We start from the raw sequence: 13,152 nt of genomic DNA, 5'->3' as shown, positions 1-13,152 counted from the left end.
TGTGAGTCAAACACTATATAAATGTAAGGTTCTGTACATATATTGAAGTTTCCCCTAATGTACAACACTTGACATGGCTGATTGTCATAAGCAGTAAATTAATGAACTGATTTTAATTTCCAATACTTCTCCATTCTGGCTCTTGGCTCCCAACCTATTTTTTTGATATATGTTTTTAAAAATTCACTCATTTAAACAAGGTACAGTAGTGAAGATAGACATCTATACCTAAAGGATCCCCCCTCCCCCACTTGCAAAGATTCTTGCTTTTTTTTAATATCTGGCCTAAAATTGATTGAATTAAAATCAATTCTTTTGGTTAGACAACAAAGGTGGCGCATTTTTCTCCTCCCCCGACAATTAATGTATATTAATTGTGAGGAAGTGAGGGTTCTGGGGAAGGAAGTAGTGTACTTCTTATAGACCTCCGCTATGGACCTATCTACTGCCTCCTACTGTTGTTCTCACTTTAAAAGGCATACAGGGTTGCTCTCGAATTCTCATTATCCTGTGTCATCGGACTAAGAAAGTTCCCACCAGGAAGCTCCTTTGGTAAATAGGGGAGGCCTGAAAGACCATCCAGTGAGGGCAGAAGCCAGGCTGGAGAGTCCTGAAAGACCGTCCAGTGAGGGCAGAAGCCAGGCTGGAGAGTCCTGAAAGACCGTCCAGTGAGGGCAGAAGCCAGGCTGGAGAGTCCTGAAAGACCGTCCAGTGAGGGCAGAAGCCGGGCTGGAGAGTCCTGAAAGACCGTCCAGTGAGGGCAGAAGCCGGGCTGGATCTTGTAGGAAGCTTTCACGAAAATGGGGGCGCTGATGAGGCAGAATACAAATGACAATTGCTAAGCCCCTCATTTAAAGGATGCACACGGGGCTCTGGGTGGGCCAGATTCCAGTTTCTTTCCTTAAACTACTTACTTAGTTATAAAGGCTCCTCGAACTCCTTAAGGGATGGGGTGTGGGGGGAGGGGGGGTGAATAGGGGCGGGGGGGGGGAGAGACGGAATAATGATTATTTGAGGCGATAGGAAGCCACAACATCTGGCTGGAGACTCGCAAGCTCAGTTTCTAGTCGGTGCCTTACCTGTTCCTATAGTAGTACTGGCTTACAATGAATGGGAGCCGATTTTGCAGAGTGAATAGAGTAGCCATGGCCTTCCCCACCCCCTTGGCACTCAACTGATGTTACACTATGTCTCCATGGCAACTGGGCCATACCATAACCTTCCTTCAAGGAGGGAAAGCTCCCTCTCCCAACCGGCTCTTTGTCCCGGTCTTTATATCCCAAAGAATGGGCCTAAGGGCTCAAAGCATGACCCTGATGCCTCAGCGGTAAGGCTCCACAAATTCAGGGGAAGATTTGGGGGGCGCTTGACCCCTGCGGGGGTGCGGGGGGGAGGGTGCTTCTTGGTCTCGTCCGTCTTCCGGCTTCCGCTCAGCCGCCGCTTCCGGAGACCCCTCTCAAAATGCTACGCCGCGACCGGGGAACTTCTCCTGGTCCTGGAGCCGGAGCCCAGATCGGAGCCGGGGCCGGGGCCGGGGCCGCGGCCGGAGCCGGAGTCTCCCCTCGGGCCTGAGCCTCGGGGTCCGGCTCCGGAGCGTCTTTAATGTTCGGGGCGGCCTGGAGCCAACCGATCGGAGCTCGAGCCACGGCGAGCCGCTGGTGAGACTGGCGGGCCCGAGGAGTGGGGAGAGGAGCGCGGGGACGGACGGCGACCCAAGGCCGCGGAGGAAGGCTGGGGAAGGGGGCGCGGGCGGGAGGGACGGGGCTGGCCCCCCCAGGCTGGCCTGCGGCTTCCCCTTCCCCCCCCGGAGGCGGGGAGACGCACCGAGACCTACCTTTGAGTTCCATATTGGGCGGCCGCGGGCCTCCCCGCTCATCTGCTTTTTTTTTTTGCATTTTAGTGCGGTTTATTGCAGTTTATTAAGTGCTTTTGACAAGGGAGACTTGGGTAGTTGGACCCCCCGGCTCTACCTCAATCCTCCGCCCCCCACCCGGGACTGAGTCCTGAAAGCCTCCCAGAATCACAGAAGCGCAGGGCTGGGAGGAACCCCAGAGCCCAAGCTACTGCCCGGGACGCTCGGCTGGCGTTTATTAAACATTTACCATGTGTTAGCCGCTGTACCAAGAAAGTAGGGAAGAAGAGAGTCAAACGAGCAAAACCAACGAGGGCCCTGTCTTCCAGGAGCTTCCAGGAGCTTTCTTGCTAATGGAGGGGAGAGAAAAGTAAATAACTCTGTCCACACAGTTATATTAATAAGCGCCCACTGGGGGGGTACTAAGAGAGACCCCCTTGAGCTTGCAGTCAGATGGGTGAGACCACTTGTAAATAAACTGTTCATATAATCACTAAATGTATCTCTTAGACCTCACCTACATGCTAGGTAGGCTGAACCGAGATCATTTCTGCAGGTGAGCCTGCAGTCTAGTGGTAGAGACAACATAATTCCGTTCACACAGAAGCATTAAGTATTTGCTATGGCCTAGTTACTGTGCTAAGTCCTGGGGATTCAAAAAAGATGTGAAAGACAAGTGTCTGCCCTCATACTCACCTGTACACTAGCACAAGAACCACTTAACTGCCTAAAATAATCAAAGCCCCTGTTCTCAGTGAATTGACGATCTAATTAGGAGAGACAACAAAGTCGATCTAATTAGGAGAGACAACAAAGTGTTTCTCCAAGAAATTGTTCCTTAGTGGCCCAACCAGCTGGGAGTATGTTGGGTTTTTTTTTTTTAGGTTTTTGCAAGGCAAATTGGGTTAAGTGACTTGCCCAAGGCCACACAGCTAAGGTAGTTATTAAGTGTCTGAGGTCAAATTTGAACTCAGGTACTCCTGACTCCAGGGCCAGTGCTCTATCCACTGCACCACCTAGCTGCCCCTGGAAGTATGTTCTCTCTTTTTTTTAGGTTGTTTTTTTTTTTTTGAAAGGCAAATAGGGTTAAATGGCTTGCCCAAGGCCACATAGGTAATTAAGTGTCTGAGGTCGATTTGAACTCGATGGCTCCTGACTCCAGGGCCGGTGCTCTATCCACTGTGCCACCTAGCCGCCTCTGGAAGTATGTTCTTTATCAGAACATGGCTCTTCACTCCAAAGGCAGAGCCCTTCTTGCTATACTTTGCTGTCCCACTGTAGAATTTCAGAGTTTGAGTTCCAAATCTTAAAGTGAGCTTACTCTTAGAAAAGTATACAGTATACATGAAAGGTCAAGCCATTAGTTAATCTGGTCTTTCAGATAAGCCCTACCACCTGTATGTATGTATGTAGGTATTTATATATCTATTATCTATACATATATACCTGTATGATCCTTAGACAAAACAACTCATTTCTTCCTCTGTAACATGAAAATTTGAGGCTAGGTGACCAGATTTTAGCAACCACTCTATGATATTGTCCAGGAATACTTTTTTTTAAATTTTATAGATAAGGAAACACATTCCTAAAGATTGAAGAGGTTTCAGGGTTTCAATGTGAGTTTGAAACATAGCTAGAAGTAGAATCTAGATTGTCAGAACTCCTGTACTCAGTTTCTTTGTATAAAAAAATATAAAACATCCAGGTTTTAATTGATAAGATCATAAAATGTAGATTTAAAGCTGGATGGGACATTAGATGTGATCCGGTCAATCCCACTTCATTAAATACACAAATAACTTGAAGTCTAGAGAAGTCAGTGTTGCTGAAAGTCAGTGTTAGGTGGGATTTGAACTTTAGGACCTTTGCCTTGAAAGGGTGTGGTTAGTAAACAAATGTGACCTCCTTTGCATTCATAGAATTTCAATGTTAGAGAGTATCCAGTTTAGCTCTATTAAAGTTAATAGAATTGAAAAGCATTTATTGAATACTATGTACCATGCATTGCTATAAGTTCTGAGGATAAAAATAATAAACATAGCTAGTATGTATCTATTGCTTTAAGACTTAGAGATTTTATACTTTTATCCTTAAAACTACCCTGGGAGGTAGGTATTATTTTTATTGGCATTTTGCAGATAGAGAAACAGGCTGAGGGAATTTGCTCAGGGCTCAGCTAGTAAGTAAGTATCTGAGGTTGGACTCTTCTAGGTTCATCAACCAAATGACCTGGTGGGTAAAATGTCAACCCTGAAGTCAGAAGGACCTGAGTTCCTTTGTGGCCTCAGACACCAGCTCTATAACTGTGTGACCTTGGGCAGGTTACTTAACCCTGATTTCCTCAAATCCAAGGCCACGCCAGTCATCCCGATTCATATCTGGTCACTGAACCCAGATGACTCTGGAGGAGAAAGTGAGGCTGGTAACTTAACACAGTTCCCCCCTCATTTAAATCTGCTCTCAGAATATTCACATTCCAATTAGGGGAGACTATACACAAGCTTGAATGAGGATAAAAGAAGTAGTGCCTTGATCTGTTCTCTAGTGAAACAGCCACTAGACTTATGTTCATAATTAGAGCATGCCTCTTTTTCTCCCAGCCTATACATTGTTTTCAACCTCACTATATAGTTTCATAATTTGAGTTCCGGGATCTTAAAGTGAGTTCAGTCTTTAAAAAGTCTTTCTTTTGTTGGAGAGGCAGCATAATGTCTGAGTAAAAGGTAGCCAGGAGAACTGGGTTCTGGTTCCCATTCTGCTGCTTAACTGGTGTGACTTTGAGCATATTACTTAACATAGTTTCCCCCATCTGTAAAATAAGAATCATCCAGCATGATTTTTTTTTCTGCATGATTCCTTTTTATTTTTCCAACTCAAAAAATTCTGTGACTATATATTTTGCTTGTAATTAATTGACTATCCTTGGGTAATAAAAAGATGATTGACTTAAATTAATTTTTGATCTTTGAGTCAAAGGAATACTAATTCAGGACATGTTGGTGTGTTTTCCTATTGTCATGCCCAGCCACTAAGCAAGTTTAGTAACTGTTTTTATGGTAGTTTACAAGACTTGAAATTAAAAATTCTTTAAAAAAAACACTATGAAGATTCCTTTGTCAATGTGGAATAGAGTCTACAGTCATAGAGTCCTTTTTTATTTCTTACTCTCTTCTATTAGTGATGTGGAACGTGGATTCCCTACTAGTTTCTTTTGTTTTTAAAAAAGCAAGAACTATAATAATATTAATGATATTTTTGTAGTTTTCTTCATTTAAAGTATAATTACCTAGGCATATGCTGAATACTCCATAGACATTGTTGATAAATCCTGACTGCCTCCTCTCCACATTCCTTGAACAGAAGAGAAGACAACTCATATCCCATTTTAGGGACAGGTAAACTGATTTACAAGAAGTTCTGATGACTCTAACGAGGTTCTAAGCAATAGAGGACATGCTTTCTAGTTCTTTTATCCAGTATGATCTTGTAGGGTATGTGTCTGTGGGGATATGTGTGTCTGTGTGTGTGATATGCAACTCAATTTTGATCTAAAAATATATTGTCCATTTAAAAAAATAGGCATCATAGATGATTCTATTTTTTTGTTTTGTTTTTGCAAGACAGTGGGGTTAAGTGATTTGCCCAAGGTCATACAGTTAGGTAATTATTAAGTGAAACCAGACCTGAACTCAAGTTTTCCTGACTCCAGGGTGAGCACTCTAGATAAGTCTACTTTTTAAGAGAATGACTCTGTCATTTTTGTAACCCTTGCTCTTTAATTTTAACCTACTTTTAAAATTCAGAAGAATAGGTAGAATGAAAACAGCTTTTAGAACTGAGATTAATTTCCTAGTACTGTTTTCTTTTAAAAAGTTCTTGATAGCTTCAAAAGATCATTTCCATTAAAATAGTAATGTGGGGACAGTATGAATTTTTTTTATTAATGTAGGGAACTCTTGATAAGGAAACCACTAGTGTAGAGAATTGCTCCTGCTCTTGAGGTTATATAGTCTCTGAGTTTTATGAGGCATCCAAATGTTAAGTGATTTATCAGATTTATCAGATAAAAATTTATCAGATTTACCAGATTAAACTTTTTGATATTTAGCTTTTTTAATATCCAAGTATGAAATATATTTTAGCAATCTAAATTGTAATCTGCTTGTGGACCTGGAATTCAGCTCCAATGAAGTTTGAATCTTATCCTGTGTGGGACAATAGGAAATCAATTTTATGCATGATCCTACTTTGGGGGGTCGGGGAATGAAAAGTTACCCTCATTACCTGAATGCTGATGCAACAACTTAACTTATGGTTTAGTAATTAAGTCCTAAGGAGAAGCCTGAGGTACACTGAAGTGACTTGCCAAGCATCAGCTGCTGTTAATTGTTATAGGCAGAAGCAGAATTTGATGTAATCTTTTCTTTGCTCCAGCCCAGCACTATGGCATATTGATTCCAAGCATTTTCTAATGAAGCATTAATCAAATTTAAATCAGAATTTTTATATATGTAATATCATTACTTTTTTCAATTTTGATTTTTGTGTCAAGTTATTTTAAAAATTATGTTGGGGAATTTTTTTTTGGTGTCCTTTTTTCATTTGCTATTTTTTATTTTTTTCCAATTACATGGTATGAAAGTTTTTCAACATTCATTCACATGTATATGTATATTTTTAAGTTATAAAATTTTCTTCCACCCTCCTTTCCACCTCCCTCAGTGGCAAACAGTCTGGTGTATATTGTACATGCACATTTGTGTTTAACATGTTTACAGATTAATCATTTTCCGAATGAGGAATTAGGATTAAGGGGCAAGAAAAATCATGAGATAGGAAAAAAAGTAGAAGAGAAAAAATTTTTAAAAAAGTAAATTTAGTGTTCATTCAGATTCTGTAAGGGTTTTTTTTGTTTTGTTTTGTTGTTTTGTTTTTCCTTCTCTGAATGTGGATAATAGCATTGTCTATAACAGATCTCCTAGGGTTGTCCTAGCTTTCTGGATTTCTGAGAGGAACTGCATCCATCAAGGTTGATTAACTCACAGAGTTGTTTTTAATGTGTACAATGTTCTCTTAGTTCTGTTCCCTTTGCTCAGATCCTGTAATTCATTTCATGCTTCTCTAGAGTCCATTTTTGTTGTTTTGCCTTAGAAATGCACCCTATTTTGAAAATTTTTTGTAATTTTGGGGGTCTTAAGGCCATACTTTATTGATGATATGTTCAGATTAGTATATGTTGAAATTTATTTTTTGCATTTCAAATTAAAAAAGAAACTATGCCATGGTACAGTTAACTTATTTCATTAGGATGTGATAAGATCTTTTCTTCCTCCAAACTGGCTCTACCTGCTGACTTCTGCATTTTTTGTCGTGGGCATCATTTTTCTAATTTTTTATTCTCATTGTGACCTTTGATTTCCTCTTTATCCTTTACTCTCCCTACCCTATCATGGTCTTTCTGTAATAGTACTCTTATGTACTATGTATATTAATAATGATGATTGTTTATATGGTGCTTTAACATTTTAAAAATTTTTACATATTTGATTTTTTTATCTTATCCTTGCAACTTAGCATACTTTAAAGTAGATAATACAGGTACTGCCATTCTCTTTATTAACCATAAACAAATTAAGATTCAGAGAGAAGTAACTTTCTATAGTCACATAAAGCTACTAAAAGAAGCAGAATTTGAACCTCAGATCTTTGTTGACTATATGTCAGGCTCATTTTCCAAGAATACCAGGATGAACCTTGTAGTGGATAAAGTGCTGAACTGGATGTCAAAGACCCAGCTATTACCCCAATTATTTACTAGCTTTCTACCTGTGAGCAAGTCAATGAAATTTTCTAATCCTGGAACAACTCTTTTTTTTTAAAGATTTTATTTATTTTGAGTTTTACAATTTTTCCCCTAATCTTACTTCCCTCCCCCCACTCCCCACAGAAGGCAATTTGTCAGTCTTTACATTGTTTCCATAGTATACATTGATCCAAATTGAGTGTGATGAGAGAGAAATCATATACACAATAAGATATCAGTTTTTTTTCCCCTAAATTTAAGGTAATAGTCCTTGGTCTTTGTTCAAACTCCCCAGTTCTTTCTCTGGATACAGATGGTATTCTCCATTGCAGACAGCCCCAAATTGTCCCTGATTGTGGCACTGATGGAATGAGCACATCCATCAAGGTTGATCATCGCCCCCATGTTGCTGTTAGGGTGTACAGTGTTTTTCTGGTTCTGCTCCTCTCACTCAGCATCAGTTCATGCAAATCCCTCCAGGCTTCCCTGAATTCCCATCCCTCCTGGTTTCTAATAGAACAGTAGTCTGGAACAGCTCTTTTAAGACTCTAAGATTAGACATAGATCAATATACTCTCTATGCCCTTTGGTAGTTGAAATCGCACATCAAAGAAATATAAGGTCTTTGATGTATTGACAGGATATCAAAAATTCCCTTCAATTGCCAAGAAGCTACTCCTGTACCTCCTTAATTATAATTGGGTCCTTTGGATTACTGGGATAGTTTTTTAAAAGATCATTTCATTCACATCATATTTTTCCTAAAATGTTAGTTTCTTCACTGCTAAAAATTTTAAACAAACTTCCCACTCTCCTGTAGGATAAAGTCTTAAGTTTTGTTATGCTTTTTAAGTCTTTCCACAAGTTAGCACCAAGCTGTATTTCCCCACATTATCTTTAATTATTTCTCAGCATGAATATGTTACACAGAGGCTGAGGAATCTTATTCACTGTATATTAACCATACCTTGCTCATTCATTCTTGATTCCACATTTTGTAACTTTTGTTCCCTTCCCTAGAATATCCTCTATCCAATTTGGTTTTTTTTTTAATTTTCTTTTGTGTATATCTTGTCTGCCCAATGGAATTCTATCTCCTATCAAGAGATAATTTGTATCAAGGTTACTTTGAATCTTTGAGAATTCCTATTGGTACCATTCATATGAATGCACTGCATAAGTTTTTTTGTTGACTAATCTACATACTAGTAGTAAAATTGGAATTAAAAATATATTTATTTCTTTATTCAATACTCATTTCTAGAGTTAGAGTTAATTGATACAATTTGTAGACTGATTTAGGTTAAAGAAATGTCAAACATACCTACTTCTACCAGAATCCTAGTAGACCTTGAATAATTTAATTTCTTTTAGTTGAATTTAATTTGCAGGAGTTGGGAAGATCAGAGATTAGTCCTTGAATATTAGCAAAGGAACTGAGCAAGTTACAACCGCTGCTTCAGTTTTCTCAGCTGTGAAATGGGGATAAGAATAGCACCAACCTCTGATAAGTATCAAATCAGTAATAATTGTAAAGCATTTAACACTCTGCCTGGCACACAAGCCATTTCCTTTTTTCCTTCCTCTGTTTTGTCATTGACTATCCCTACCTATATTGCTCTTCACTTTCCTAAATAAAAATTGTCACTCATTTCAAGTTAGGTATACTCTATCCTCAACAAAGACCCCATCATTGTTATCTTTTAAGCCAGGATACAAAATATCCAAATCCTAACATCAGATATTATTTTTTAAAAATAACATTTTATTGAGTCTCTTTATTTACCCAGTTTTCCAGTCTCTCCAGGTTTTCCCCGTCTTCCTACTTGTTAGCGTTATGGCTTCCCAGAGGCTGATGTCTTATTCACTATACCCTGAACAAATCCTTGGTTATTTCTGATTCTAGGCCTTTGCCCATTTTGATTTCCTTGTCTGGAAAGTCAGGCATAGTATTAATGCTTGAATTGAGTTTTATGCTTATTAGTATGGCACTTGGATTTTTCTGACCATACCTTTTTGTATTATTTCAGAACAGTGGTTGTTTTTTTTTTTTTTTTTCCACTTAAGCAACTATCAAATGAAATCAGATTTATTCAGTTATTTACCTATGGAATAGTGAGAGACAGATTACACAGCATTTTACTTTGAGTTAACCAATTCATTTGAATTTGAGGTTTATTGAACATAGTTGGTATTTTGCTGTTTCCACTATGCAGCTTCTGGCCATAACTTTCAGTTCTGTTCTATCAAGTGTCAGGGGGCATCCATTTAAAATGAGTTTGATCTTGATAGCATTTGTCACGCTGTTGGCACTTTTTCCATATGGGCACTTAGATAACAGTAATCACCAAAGGCCATCAAAAAATACCTTGTCCATATTACAAGCTTTCTGAGATCAGAATTAATGGGTACCTAGAAATTTTTTGATAACTGACCAGAATTTATAAAGCTTCCAGACCCAGTGCTAAATAATTTACAAACTGAAAGTGACTTAGAGTTAAGAAAAAAAAATTTCATATCAAGTTTTTTAATATTCTTATGGGCCTCATGTAGTCAAATTGTTTTACTTTGCAGATGAGGAAACTGAGGTCCAGAGAGGGCAAATGATTTACTCATGGTCACAGAAGTCATAAATAATAGATTAGAAAGATAAGAAGGGAGGGAAGATTTCAAATTTTAATCATAATTGACTTTGACGTTTCCAAATTTGCAACATTTGCAAAAGGAATTGTTTAACAAATTAAAATAGGATAGTGAGCCTTGTGATCTAATTATGCCTTTGCTAAGTTGAAGAAAGGATAATTTAGTGAGCATTTCTTTGAAACTTATTGAGAAAGTTAGATATATTGATAGGATTTAATGATAGACTTAGAACATCTCTTATTCCCCAAGTAAATAATTGATATTTTTTTGCCTGTATGTTTCTCAATTTCTATTATTTCAAAACAGCAATATGGCCATGGACCATGAAAGATAACTAAATTGTTTCTCTTTTCTGTTGTATCTACATGTTAATTGGAGTGTAATGTGATGATGATTTGTGATGGTGCTGCTTGCTATTTTAGGGAGAAAATAATGTTTTAAAATGTCAGCTGAACTCCAAATTTTAAACTGATTTTCAAGATTGACAGGATACTCATAGCGGACAAACCTAATCTCTGGGGTAGAGGTCGACAAATTATGCTTTGAACTGTTTTTGTACTTTGGTATTTTAAAATTTTGCTGTTTTTTTTTTTTAAAGACAATCTTAGCTTGTAGAACTATACAGAAATAGGGGGCAGCTTGCTTGTTGTTTGTTTGACCTCTCAAATCATTAAAATTATCCTTATCCATATTGGTACCCCATTTAAAAGTAATTAGTCCCTTTTGAATTGACTATATAATAAATATACTCTGTAGCAGCAGCAGTAGCAATAACAGTAGTTGTAGTTGCATTTCAGTATCAAAGATACCAGGACTATGCTTATTTTTTTGTTCCATGAAGAATAATAGTGTTAAAAATTTACAGTAGGTTATTATATTTAGCTTTGAAGTGATACAAAAGACAAACTTCTCATTGAGATATGTTCATTAGAATTTTCCCCCAATAATAATTCTTAGAGTTTTGATCAATATCATTATGTAGATTATGGTACTCATGAAATATTTAGTTGGGTTTTTTTTAGGTTTTTTTGCAAGGCAAATTGGGGTTAAGTGGCTTGCCCAAGGCCACACAGCTAGGTAATTATTAAGTGTCTGAGACTGGATTTGAACCCAGGTACTCCTGACTCCAGGGCTGGTGCTTTATCCACTGTGCCACCTAGCCGCCCCAATTTAGTTGTTTTTTAAAAGAATGCTTATGTTTAGAATTTTCTTAGATTAAACACTAATATTTCATTGCTATAACCCCTTACATATTTGAATGAAAAAACTTATTAGCATAGTGCTTACCAGTTTCTGGGGGCTGGGATAGGCAATGAAGAGTAGAGGAGATCTGTGAATTTTACATTCCCAACTGTAAACTGATGCACATTAGCACTTTGTAGTTTTTAGTTTTAAGAACCATCTGAGGACACTGAGAGTGCTGAGTGATTTGCCCATGGTTATATAGCACATATATGTCAGGGACAGTAATTGAACTCAGGTCATTCTGATCCCAAGACTGACTCTCCATTTCACAATTTTCTCTTAATTGTAGTAGAACAAATTGTTTGACTAATGCCATATTTGTTGATCAGGACACATTTAGAAGGTCACTATGTCCCAGCCTGTTTTAGATCCTGCATGTCTAAAGGCAAAAGTGAAATAGCTAAATAAGATGGAGGCAGATAAGTAAATATGAATTATAGACAACTAATTTTAGGGGAAGGAGAGGTCAAGGGAAGGGACAAGCAGCTGCAGGAGGATCCAGTAGCTTCCATGGGGGAGCATGAATCAATTGAAAGAAGACTGACTCTGGAGGCAGAAGACAAGGCTTCCAACCTCTACTACTTGGTATTCATGTGACCTTGAGCAAGTCTATCTTTTTTTTCTTGGAATATTATATTCCAAAATAAAAGCAACTATGTCTTATGTAATTCTTAATTCTTTACTGTTTTTTTCTGAATATATTTTTTTTCAATGACATGAGAGTTTGGAATCTTGGCTTTGACATTCTTGGAAGTTTTCCAAGATCACTTTTGAAGTTCCTTTGGGCCATTTTTATTTATGATTTCTTAAAATATCATGTCTGGTTTAAAAAAAATCTTCAGAATTCAGGTCAATGAATCTTAATTATTTCTCCTTTATCTGTTTTCCACGTTGGATATTTTTCATATCAGATAACTTAAATTTTCTTCAAGCTTTCCAGTCTTTTTTAGTTTGTGTAGAGGAACACCTCTTCTTCCAAGTTTGGAGCAAGGAGAAAAATCTTGAGGCAATCTGAAATGTAGAATTGAACAGAAGCAAGAGTATTCCACAAAATGACCTCCCTTTTTTTTTTCCCAATGAACTATGTGGTAAGAAGATGAGGGAGGGACCTGAGAGGGTTAGACATTTGAGCTAAGGACTCAATTGTGATTATTATTGTGACACAATTTATTTATATTTATATTAATGTGTGTCATATAAATGTTATCTTTTACTATTAAATATACTGTAGACCCAGTCAGCAAAGTTGCTTGACTTCTTCCATCAAGTAACTTGTATCAGTAGTGGAATAGACTGGTTGATAATAGAAGTCTAGGATTGTAGTTTGTTGAGGGATGAGCTGCTAGGACATTGGGAAAAGAGACTTAAGTACTTGAATAAAGTGTAAAGTTGGACTGTTTATCTAGAGTTATTATTTTGAAATAAATGTAAAATCAGATCAGGATAAAGACCTGAGAAAGGAGGGGCAGGGTAGAATGGTTAGTTTTTAGTATGAATGAAGACTAATTTTAAGATGAGAGACATAATGAGAAATGAAAGAATGAAGTTAGAGTCAGATAGAGGAATATGAGAATCCTTCAACAAAGCACTTCAGGTGCTGAGTATG

General features: G+C 37.9%; 2 protein-coding genes across 8 annotated transcripts in view; one reads left to right on the top strand and one right to left on the bottom strand.

Annotated features, from left to right (window-relative positions):
• SPATA17 (spermatogenesis associated 17) overlaps positions 1 to 1,604 on the bottom strand; it is a 289,180-nt gene extending 287,576 nt beyond the window's left edge. Inside the window, exon 1 of the mRNA XM_074222685.1 lies at positions 1,080 to 1,604. Within this exon, the coding sequence (XP_074078786.1) occupies positions 1,080 to 1,147 (68 nt within the window). The 5' untranslated portion in view covers positions 1,148 to 1,604. The remainder of the gene's footprint in view (positions 1 to 1,079) is intronic.
• Positions 617 to 13,152, top strand: part of GPATCH2 (G-patch domain containing 2) — a 285,506-nt gene continuing 272,970 nt past the window's right edge. The window contains exon 1 of one of the 7 annotated variants that reach the window (XM_074222681.1): positions 617 to 876. Coding sequence is in view for 6 of the 7 variants with exons in the window: in XM_074222680.1 (XP_074078781.1) it covers positions 1,188 to 1,327 (140 nt within the window). In the remaining variant the exon portion in view is untranslated. Of the gene's footprint in view, positions 877 to 1,075; positions 1,328 to 1,373; positions 1,659 to 13,152 lie in introns of those variants that run through there. The other 6 variants (XM_074222680.1, XM_074222677.1, XM_074222682.1 and 3 more) reach the window with 6 other exon arrangements.

This window comes from Macrotis lagotis, chromosome 2 (genome assembly GCF_037893015.1).
Source record: "Macrotis lagotis isolate mMagLag1 chromosome 2, bilby.v1.9.chrom.fasta, whole genome shotgun sequence".
Lineage (NCBI taxonomy): Eukaryota > Metazoa > Chordata > Mammalia > Peramelemorphia > Peramelidae > Macrotis > Macrotis lagotis.
This window is presented reverse-complemented; position numbering and strand designations above follow the sequence as displayed.